Here is a 12,243-nt window from a genome sequence, read left to right on the forward strand (position 1 = left end):
TATGCTATATTGAACTCAAGATCATATCCCAGGTATCTTCTGATGCTTACCAAAAGGAGCAGGGATATATATCTGCCAAAGTGGCATATTGAATTCTTGGGAATTCTGCCTGCCATAGCCTTCAAGCTGAACAAAAATAAGCTTTCTTTTTCCAATGCAGAAACACACAGGGGTTGAGAGCTTTACAGGCTGTTTTACTGAATTAAAACAAATGTTAAATGATGGATATATTACAGAAGGAAAAGAAATGAGCCAGTAATCTGCTTTTTTTCTCAACTGCTGTAATTACAACCAGTCTTTCAGGAAGCAAAAAATAGCATCTCTTGCTTTTCTCCCTGTCAGATCATATGCTCTTTCTTGACTGTCTCTTGAAAATATTTTTATAGTGGAAACTTTAACTCTTGGAAAGACCTTTTTTAACCTCTCATGTCTACTAATATTCATGGATTTTGCCTGTTCCCATAGAAGTGTTCCATTATCTTGAGGGTGAAACATCTAGGGCTGTGACACCATATTCCTCCATCAGCATCCATTAGGGTTTGTCTGTTCAGTTAGCTTGTCATCTACAGCTCTTTTCGTATTTCAGTCAGATCACTCACACTGCACTCAGCCTTGAAATACCTCTGAATGTGTTATTATGACAGTCAGAAGTTTGATAGCATTTAATAAGATCTCTTATGAGCAGATTCTGTTTATGGATCCCAAAGTCCTGTCTGCAGTGTAAGGTCAGCCTCTTGCTCTTTGCACTGAGGCATGAAAGGAAAAAGCTAGATTTGACTGAGATAGCAAATTCCCTACTGTGGTGTAAATAAAACCTTCTGCATACTCAATGCACCGCTCCTCCAAATGTCAAAATCTAGTGACTGTCAGGACTTAATACATAGGACACATTTTGACAGCTTATTATTGGGGGGGGGGGAATGAAATCAAACTTATCTGTTTCTGAACAACTCATGTTCTAGAAGATTGTGGTACTTTCAGCCTGGTCATCAAATCAGAGAAAAATTGGCCTGTTTGGAACCTCAGGTGGTCACTGAGTCCAACCCCTGCCCTGAGGGTGTCATTTGTACCTTCGTCCTGTCTCAAAGATTTGTCTAATCTCTACCTAAAGCTCTGCTACAACAGATATTTCATGTCCTTCCAGAACAGCCCACTCCAGTTCTTCACTGTCATCATTAGAAATGACCAAACTGCTGCACTTTAAACCTGGTTTTATTTCTTCTTCTATCAGTGTAAACATACATGGGATTTTTTGTCTTCATCTTCACCAAGCAGAACCTGCAGTCACACCTGCCCTGGTCTCAGCAATAGCATCTGTGCTAGTGGTTCACCAGGACAGATCTGGGTGTATCAATGCAGAGAAAAGGGTGGTAATCTCAGATGAATCCCTGCTTCTCTAATTAGAAAGCTTGAATATATACTAGACTATGTATCCCCTCTCTTTGCCTATCAAGAGCGTGATGTTTCACTGGTTTACTAGGCTTAAGTTTTCTGTGTATAAAGTTTCACCACTTTTAGGGAGAAAACTGTTTTGTAGTCCATAATCAGAAAGTTTTACACATATTTGGTGCATTTTGAACAACTTTTATTTGCACTTCTGAAGATAATTGACACAATGAATTGATTTCCTAAAGTAATTGGTACTGAGGAAATAGTAGAAGAAAATCCACACTCTGAGTGTGTTCAAAAACCTGCAACTTTGTTGTGGAGCTGGTTGCTGGTCTGGGGAAGACTGGTAGTGCAGTGGGTTACATTGCACTGGCGGAAAGAGTAGATTTCCTGATGTGCCCTGATGTTGTAAAATATTAGCTGATTTTACATATATCTATATATATATCAGTATATATATATGAATTTCATGTCTCCTAAATATTTCTCCACCTCAAAAATCCCACAGCTCTTTCTTTCTTCACAGTCAAGAACACCAACCTACCACTATTGTCTAAAAAAGATGTTGGAACTGGATGATCTTAAGGTCCTTTCCAACCCTAACTATTCTATGATTCTATGTTATGAATCATGCACAGACTGTAGAGGGAGTCAGGTCACTGCCCCTGCACCTACAAACTAGATGCAGTGAATCCCATTTCTCTGAACCTTAAGTGGGTGCATCCTCTAAGAAACCCAACAGCCTTTTCAAGAAATGGTTATGGCCCTTCACTGCTTTACTAGGCTAAAGCGTGTCAAGGATTTACAGTCCTTATCTGCTTTATCTTGATCAACCATGATAGTGTAAACCACAGGGCCTTATTCAGACTGTGCAGTTTAAAACCCTAACATAGACATCTCAGCCACTTTCAGTTGCAGTGAATAAACTAGGAACTTGTAATATTCTGAATATACTCTTCCATTACTACTTTGCCAAGTATATGATATAAATGCTTGGATAGGTTAGGTTAAGTTAGGTAAAGCTATCTAGAAATACATAGGAGTAAACCCTCTGCTCAACCCAGCATGCAGCTCCTGCGATGCCAACAGGAATTACACTGTTGCTGTGGAAATAGTGCAGGCTCCTGAACTTCTTTTCATGTATAGCTACAGGTGAGAAAATGAGAGACAAGAAAAAAATCCCCCTGCTACTCAGAACTGAGCTTTATATAGAAAATCACTCTGCATGTCATTTATTTGCTAGAGTTTGTGAATCAGTATTTTACCGTACACTCCCCCGTCTCAGACTGATTGAGATTCGCTTTGCTGTAAGCAAAGAATGAGAACGATTTTTCATGTGTGCAACTTAAAATAAGCTTTGGAAATCATTCATGTCGTAAAAATGTCTGTGTTTACATCTCCATTACTAATTGGCATAAAATCTTTTACAAAACCATTGTTTCTACAGTGTTGGAATTTAGTTGTAACTGTTCAGAAGTCATTCAAGACTGCTTCCTCTGTGATAAAACAGGAATTAATGCCGAGGATAAAGAAGTAATGTGAAATCGTGCTGCAAGAATTCCTCACTAATTCATTCTTAAATGTAGATCCTTATAAGAGGTCAAAAAGAAGCTGGTGGAAATTACCGAAAGCAAATTGCTGAGCAGCAGTGTTTTCTGCTTTGCCCAGGGGCACAGCGTTATCTCTGTTGGCACAGGGCATGAGTAGGTCTGAAGGTTCTCTCCAGAGCTTCAGTGTTAAATTGCCCACAACAGGGAGGAAAAACAAATGCTTTTCTCCATCTGACTTTGTTCCTGTCTTGCTTCTGGTTTTCTCTCTGTTGGATTTAAGTTCTCACAAAAGCTGCAAAACCTCAGAAATGAAGGTAGCATAAGGTGACATGGAAGAACCAGATCTCAGCATCATTCCTGACAATGCAGCTTTCATCTAGAGGAGACTCATTCATCTGTCTGCCCTTGCTCTTTCATTGCATTTTTACACATCCTCTGTAGTCCTGTCTTCACATTCCATGATGTTTGGAGCTGGTGCCAGACACTGGCTGCACTTCTGGTTTGACCCAAGCCCATATTATTGGGCTGCCTTGACCGTTCCCCTTGAGCTGAACACATTCTGCTCAGCACTTCTGCAAAGTGCATTAGAAATACTGCTGTCATCAGCAACTACTTCATTCATGTGCTGAAGTAATCAAATGAAATTCAGGAGATAAAACAGCATATAGACAGGAAATTTAACCTGTACAGTGTCTCGATGCTCCAGGATATCTCGAGGCACTCCACAAAGACATGCAATAATTTAATACTAGCACCTGTTAGGCCCAGGTCACAGTCAATAGTAAAGCAAAACAAGTGAGTCTTTAGTTTCATTTTATGCTACAGTAGTAGTGTTGACTCTAGCAAGGAACTGGCATGACTTAAGGAACTTGGGGTTTGGGGGTTATTTCTGCCTATTGGCAGCTGTCAGTCAAAGAAAATACTGATGGAGTATTTTCTTCAGTTACTGAGCTATTTAAATACATGTATGTCATAGATTTTCCAGTTTCTTTAGCCTGATAATTGTGTGGAGTTTATTTATAATATTGCTTCTTAGGTAGCCATAATGTTAGGGATTGTAGTATTGGTGTTTTCCATCCTCCAGCAAATGTGTGCTGGTAAAGAAATGCTTAAGAGAATCACTGACGTAAAGGTATGTAGTGTAATGTGTAAATTGGTCAAAGATTAAATATAACCACAGTGAAAATTTGTTAGCACAGGTAGAATGCCAAAATTTATAGATGAGATTTAGTTGCTTTCCTCCTAAGCTGTTCCAGCAGAAATTTGTGCTGAGTTTAACTTCATGTGTGTGCTATTTTTATAGCTCATTGTCTAATGCCCTGAAATAAATGGTAGGAATTTTCATGTATGTATAGCTGATGCCATAGTTACTTGACTTTTGTTCTTAAAAAGTGAATGGAAAAAAACATGTATAGTGCTGGCAATAGAATTTGTCAAAGAACTAGAGCAGAACAAAGTTTTTCTTTTAGTAAGAGTTCAGACAAAGCTCCAGAAGAGTGGAGTTTAAGCGTCAACACTCATCAAGATGACGCAGTCTCACGTCTTTATTTCTGGCTCATTCAAATTCAAGCAGTTCAGTTATGATCAACTTAGTGACTCACAGGCCCCGTTTGGGACATGATAAGGAACTACCAACCTTGGTCAATGCCAAAGACTGTTTAATTTGATATCCTGGCTGTGAGACAGGTAGCAAGTCTCTTAGAGATTGACTTTGTTTCTCTTCACCATGCCTTTAGCTTTTCAAAATTGTAGCTGTATGGCCTAAACAAAACAATGTTTTAAATGAAAACCATGACCCAGGTATGATTCACCTGAGCCAGACCCGTGCCATGATTCAGCCTGCTACACCAGCCAGCAGTGAGCACAAACACTCTTAACTTGACAGGACAGTTCTAGGGAAGTCTGCTCCAATTATCTTTCACTGAATAGTTTGGAAACATGTAGGCATTGTAAATCTTTCTCCAATGCTACTTCACAAAATAAGTGTAAGATCTTTATATGACTTATTCTTGCTCTGTTCCATGCAGCTGTTTACACTTGCACAAGTCAAGTGCACAGCACTTGATTGCACAAATAAATGATTCCACAAAAAGGAGTGATAAAGAAGCATGGGATTTTTAACAGCATAGGTAACACCTGCAGCTTTATTTATTAGTAAGAGTAATTCAAAAGATTGCATAGAGGAGACCCAAACCCTCAATTTGGTTTGCAAATTTAAAGAAGCACCAGCAGTCAACTGGGAATCAGAGTTAAGATAAAGCTCTGATAAAACATCTGACCAAAACTGAGGAATGAAGATCAAGCAGATAAAGGTCCTACAGTGTACTCAGTAGCAAGGACTGTGGGTCTGGTCTGATGATCTGACAGTCCCAAAACTTTGCCAAATGAGCACCAGTGTTCCGCTGATCTTCGGGGCTCTTTTGTCACTGTTGCACTAAGGATGCTGAGACAGGTTCACGTGGGAGCCCATGCTGGATCCTAGCTGGATCTGAGAGCATCTCATCAAAGAAACAAAAACATTAGACCTGGGAAAGGCTTATTGTTTAGCTCTTTTCCCTTCACCGCCCTATTCTCTCCCAGCACTGCAGTGTTACTCCCCACAGTACTTAAGACTATCAGATTTGTTTTAAATGTGAAAACAATCTAGGCTTCGTGCTTCCCTTGGGGCAGATTATTCTACATCCAAATTGATTTCACTGTCAAGGAGCTTCGCCCTTTCTTATTTTCACACTATTAATTTCAGTGTTGCTGCTTGAACAAATCTTTCCCACCCTCTTTGTGTACAGCCTTCAGATACTTGTCAATGACCTTGGCTGTCCTGTACACAAGGATTTGATAGAGGTGTTTTAATCCTGCTGACAGTGATGCAGTATAAATGAGCACAGATGAGTACTCCCTATATACCTTGCACCCAGTTAAATACATGTTTGCAGAATTGGAAATACCACTTTTACCTGCTTTCTTTCAAGTCTTTCTGTTCCCCTGGTATTTTGTGTTGGTTTTAGCTGTTGTTTTGCTAGGAACTAAATGGAGTTACTGGCTGACAAGTGGCATTAAGTCGGTCTTAAAAACAGATAAGTAAAAGTTCATATTTGTGAATACTAAACAACACTGTCCTTGTCTGTAGAAGCCAGACAGCGACAGCATGGAGTTTGTAATCAGGCTTGTACTTTTCATTTTGGATCTTTCCAAGATTCCAATCTCCCTGCAGCATCGTGGAAAAACTGATCAAGCAGAGTTATCTTCATCTGAGCTTCTCACCCTGTTTGTTCTCACTTACCAGAACAGATCATGGTGCAACAATTCAGTGATGAATAACTGTAGCCCAGACCTTCCTTTTTTTCCTTCCTAAATACTTGCAGAATCTAAGAAAATTAAGGTTGAACTTAACAGGACAGGGCCATTCTTCCCTCTGCATCTCATAAAAAGCCATAGAGAAGTTGGCAAGTGTTGCTTGCCAGCATGTAACTGCTTGGCCAGACTGAGAATGAAAGATATATGTCTGTAAAGACATCAATAAGAGCTTTTCTGTTTGTGTGAACCCCATCCATGGCCAAGTTTATGGTTACACCAAGAAAGCAAAAACAGCTCAGAAGCATTGGCTTTCTTCTTAACTTGCTCAAGTCACTTAACTTCAGTATACTTCATCTCCCTTAATAAATTACTGTGGCCTCAGTGATAGTGGGGTCTGATAGTGCGTACCAGGTTACAGTGATGACTTAGTCCTTCCAAAGTGCCTGTAAGGAGGGCACTGCTGTAGTCCTGGCATTGCAGATGGGAAAATGAGGCAGAAAATCACAAAGTGCAGTTTGACCTGTGTTCTGCTGACCGTGGCTGCCATGGTAACTGCAAAACAGCTTCTCACAGAAAGCAAATGTACTAACACAGGATGCTCTTCAGAAGTCTGCTGTTTCTTCAGAAACTTCATCATGCAGTTGGAATTGCTATGTGAAAAACACCCTATAAAGGCAGAGAGGTGGTAGAAAAGTTTGAAATCATAGAATGGTTTGGGTTGGAAAGGACCTTAAGATCATCCAGTTCCAACTCCCCTGCCATGGGCAGGGACACCTCACACTAAACCATGTCACCCAAGGCTCTGTTCAACCTGGCCTTGAACACATCAGGGATGGAGCATTCACAACCTCCCTTAGCCTTAGCATGCCTTCCAGGAGAATCTGCTCCAAGATTTTGCCAGGCACAGAGGTGAGACTGACTGGTCTGTAGTTCCCTGGGTCACCCATTTTTCCCCTTCTTGAAAATGAGGGTTATATTTCCCTTTTTCCAATCGTCTGGAACTTCACCTGACTGACATGATTTTTCAAATATGATGGAAATGAGAAAAAATACTATGTTACAGTCTGAAACTGTAAACATAGTATTTACCTTTTCTTCCTGGTAACAGTGTGACTTTTCAGTGTAATGGGAGAGATTTAACATGTACAGATTTAACAGTGTTTGTGTGCCCCCAACCTCTATTATAGTCAGTGTTCAAGCAGAGTAAAAGAATGTCCCTAATACAGAAAGTATGAATTAAATCAATGAAAATGTGAATTAAATATAGAGAAAATTATTACAGGGACATAATATCAATTTTGTAGATTTCTGTAGAAATCTGTACAAGTGAAGGCTTTTCATTTAATTTAGGTCAAAACAAGCTATAAAGAAGAATAAAAGAGCCTGTGTAGATGAGGAGTAAAATGAATGAACTTATATATGCTGCCTGAGCAACCTCAGAATAAGACTCACATAGATAAATCTATAACAAAAACTAGGCTAAAGCTTAGCTCAAACCTTCCTAAAAATAGGCGGTAAATTAAATTCACCTACTCCCTGTCTAAAAGAATTCACAGCCAGTGCTCTGGAACAGCTTTTTTCCCAGATGATCCTCAAACACTGGTTCCCAGCTCATGACTGTGGATTAGCATCGGTTGAATGAAATAGGAAAAGCATTCCCAACATATTTAGAAGTTTAATGGCTTTTAGAAGTCCTAGTTGCTTTTAGAGCTTTTAGGGCATCAAAGAAATCTTGCCCAACATAGGCTCTTCTGCAAAGCGTAAAGAGGACAACTGCTGTCAAGAGCACATCACATCTGCACTAAACAGTATGTATCAGCTACAACTGGGAAGAAGCTCCAAGAATATGGTTTGCTATCACATTACTGATACACTATTCTTTGTGAGGTTTAGCACTATAAAGCAAATTTTGAAATTGGACTGTTTATTCAATGTACATAAAAAATTCCTCCATAAAAACGCTATCCTATTAGCTGATTAGGAACATCCATATGGCTGCTGCACACAGGGAAAGCATCTAGGTTACAAAAATGATGTTGGCACAAAAAAATGCCAAAGGGAGTTCTTAAGAAGAAGAAACACACAGTGTCTTCATGTCTGTCACAACCAGGGAAGTGTAAGCGATGTGTAAGCCAGACTTACATAACTGGGGACATCTGGGGAGGTTTGATCAAACAAGAGTGCGTATCACAAATTTTTCTTGCTTCTTCAAAACATGGGCTATGCCTAAGTAGTAAGGATTCAAGCTAGGACATTGGTGAAAGCTTTTCTCACCTTTTTTACTAAGAAAGGACTCTTGTCACACTGAGATGTTGTGAAGAATGACACTCACTGCCCAGTTATTGAGCAGCACTTGAAAATTTCATTTGTTTTTTAGTCTTAGGCACTTGCCTATTCAAAGTCCTTTCTACTGGCCAGTTCCTAGGTTTGGGATAGTCTGTGTGAATTGACAGCAATAGGGTATAAAAGTAAGTTATTGTACAGGTTTTCCACTGCAACCTAAATGCCTGAGTTATTTGCCATTACAGGGTTTTACAGTATTCATGGCAAAGAAATGGTGACTTTTACAGGAACCCATTTTCAGGCACTTCTTTGTTGGTTTTCAGAAACTCTGCCTCTATAAAGACTGTTGAATGAAGCCTAAGCTTGGTATAACAATTTCAATCCCAGTTTGTGTGCACCTTTTGCATTGGGCTGAGAGAATGTAGGCAAATACCTCTCTCTCATTTGGCCAGGTTAGATGGGGCTTTGAACAACCTGGTCTAGTGGAAGGCATCCCTGCTTGTGGTAGGGGTTTGGAACTAGATGAGCTTTAAGCTCCCCTTCCAACCCTAACCAATCTGTGTTTATATGATATGTCCTATGGCTATTTCACTCCACCAACAGAACAAGATCTGGAATTAACACTGTGCCAAATAAAAACATGGCTTGTTCTGTATGAGTCTCCCTCTCCCCTCTTTGCCAGCCTTCTTATCTCATTATATACATTGCAGATATATATTGCGGTATCAGTAAGAAGCATTTTGTTGGGTATCTCTGCAGGATTTCATATCCTTAAGCAGAGACCATTAGCCTGAGTTTAACCACATTTACATTGGATACAAAACCAAAATCAAGGCTCCTTACTTTGGTTCTTGTGAAGCAACATGCATTTAATGTACAAGCAAATAAACACTTGGTAAGCCCATTTAGTTAATGCCAAGGACTGATTATTTCTAGAAGCTTCAGGATCAGACCAATTTCAGTGGTTTATATTTTATTATTTCTTTATTATGTTAAATATAAACCCTCTGATTACACTATGATAGTACATATGGTCATTAACATGAATATACACGTTGATTAATCTACAGAAATATTAGCCACACGCATAAACATTTGCTTATGCCTATTAATAAACTCAGAGTCCACTTTATTTTAGGAACAAGGAGTTTTACTAGTGTAAATGCAGTGACACAGTTGGACTTAATGCTTACCTGCTATAAACTGCCAGATTTTGACTGTCTAAATGGAATGGAATGATATCCTATTAAAAAGACAATCCGGTACTAGAAATTGCAAAAGGAGAAAAGGTTTTATAATGATGCAATATATCAGTTTAATTTGGTATATACTGTTTAAATCATGCATAAGACTATGCTTTTCTGGTGAAAATGGACTTTATGAAGTTTTTTGCTGTAGACTGTTGGGGGGGGGAAATGGAAAAGAATACTTATAAGTGTTATTTATTGTATAATCTCTGTGAAGCACAGAATGTGTATTTATCAATTTGATAACATTCTCTTTAATACCAAAGTGAAATGGCATTTGGTAATGAAGTTTATTATCGTTTAAAATCCCTTTGTTTTTTGAGGTGCTATTGTGTATATATTGTTTTTTCCTTTGAAAGTGTATTGATATAGTATTGCAATGTCAAATTCAGATGAATCGTGATAAACATTTTCACAATGGGAAATGTTGACATGCTACATTCCTTTCTTTGGAAAACTAAAAGAAATGGTCACAGAAAACACATTTTAATTTAATTATATCCTTTAGGTCATTAAAGTGATGTAACGTGCATGTCAGTCCTCTTTTCATCCATAGATTACTTTAATCCTTCATGAGCATTTATTTCTTTCTCTGGCTTTCTTTCATATTTGCTTTGTTTCCAAGTCGCATGCTGTCTGGATTATTTGTGCATGACCTCCACATTAATTTCACAATGAATGTTTACATACTCTGAGAGATTTTCATGGATCATTTCTTCAATGTGTGCAATTTTTTTTTTGTTCCTTTTCTTTTTCAGTTACTGAACTTTTTAAATGCTTGAAATGTAAAAGTGGCATGAAACTTTTGTGACACAAGTAGACAACTGGCTTAATAGAGACTTTCAGGACCTAAGTTCATATCTTTCAGAAATACATATTCTAAACCACATTTTATGCTGTGCTTCCAAAATGTAAGAAAATAAATGATGTTCTGAATTTGGAGTTCAAAATTGGAGCCAAATACTGGTTCTATTTCATTTGAGCCATGACAAACACACGAGACTGGTCCTTTAAAAGAGTTAAGATGGTCTCTGCTCTCTTGGAGGTGATCGCTTGTAAGGTCATGTCTGGGCATTACATATGTTCAGTATAGGAAACAGTGTAGGACATTGTTTGAAGGACAGTGTAGATCGCTTCGTGTAAGCACTATCTACAGCTCTCAGTTGACTGTAACAGGGACCCTAACTCCTCATCTAGTATCTAAAATAAGTGTCCCAAATAGGCATATCCTGCTTTTACATAGCCTTAGTGGCTATCTGTAAAGTCAAAGGTTTTATCATGTAAAAAAAACCCAATTTCTTCCATATTAATTCCCCATTTGAGGAATTAAAGCAATATATATTGCTCAACATGCACTGAAATACTGCTTATCAGCAGAATTCCATCTCTAAATCACATAAAACTAAAAGCATATACAGAGGAACCTAATGAATAAATATAAGTCTATAAAATGAAACAATGTTGTTTTTAAAAGTTATGAGAGAAAAAAAAGCATTAAAAGACACTTAAGAAGTTGTCAATTAAGAGGCCAAATGAAACACTATGAAATCAGAAGCAGTTACCAAGACAAAAAATGTTTGATTTTAATTGGCGAAGGGCTGAATTCATGTAGCTACTACAAGCAAATCAAAAGCACCCACTTTCCTCTTTTACAGCCTATTCTTTTTCAGCCAGTTAATTAATCCTGTGCACAGTCTGCAATGATTAAAGATGAGTGGCTTGATCTCAAGCTTGCTGAGCCATCTGTAGTCCTTCATATGAACAAGCCAAACACAATAGTTTCCAAATGAGGAGCCAAAAGTCATACTTTTGAGATCTCTGTCATCAAATCAATCCAGTCTCCAGAGGCTTTGCCTTCAACCTGCAGACCTCACCACAATCACCTCTGATTCTTTGCAGCTGCTTGGTTTGGACTGATTTGAGTCACTACAGTTCTCTCCACTTTTACAAACTAGTTGTTTTGTCAGCATGAGTGTGACAACAATTAGACGTCCCTGTTTTTGCCCCATGCCTTTTCTCCTTCACAGTCATTCAATGACAAGCGTAAAAAGAACTTCATCTTTTCACGAAAATTCCCATTCTACAAGAGCAAGGAGCAGAGTGAGCAGGAAACAAGTGATCCAGAACGTAAGTAACCTCTTGGAGACGATGTCACATGCAGCAGCACAAAAAATGGGTGACACGCATGATACCAGTATCCCACACATCTAGGCATATATGTGTCGTAGGCAGGCAGGACAGGTATTACTACTGTGACCAATGTGTGACTGCAGTTTGGATCCAGCTGGCCCTTCCAACCCTGGAAACATCATTTTCAGAGGAGTAAAACAGTGACCTTAAATTGTGGAAGATCAAATGTGGCTTCTCAAAGTTGCTGTGGCACCTGTCATAATCCAAATTTGTCTCTGACTAAATATTCCCCAATAAGAATTGTCTCAAAATAATGTTTTCTTTCACAATATTAAATTATTACTGTTTAA

The 12,243-nt window shown here is 38.6% G+C and overlaps 1 protein-coding gene across 1 annotated transcript in view; it reads left to right on the forward strand.

The window, feature by feature from the left end:
- LOC101881240 (disks large homolog 2) overlaps positions 1–12,243 on the forward strand; it is a 423,431-nt gene that overhangs the window by 390,890 nt on the left and 20,298 nt on the right. Inside the window, 1 exon segment of the mRNA XM_034072915.1 lies at positions 11,791–11,890. Coding sequence (XP_033928806.1) covers positions 11,791–11,890 — 100 coding nt within the window.

This window comes from Melopsittacus undulatus, chromosome 2, assembly GCF_012275295.1.
Source record: "Melopsittacus undulatus isolate bMelUnd1 chromosome 2, bMelUnd1.mat.Z, whole genome shotgun sequence".
NCBI classification, from domain to species: Eukaryota; Metazoa; Chordata; class Aves; order Psittaciformes; family Psittaculidae; genus Melopsittacus; species Melopsittacus undulatus.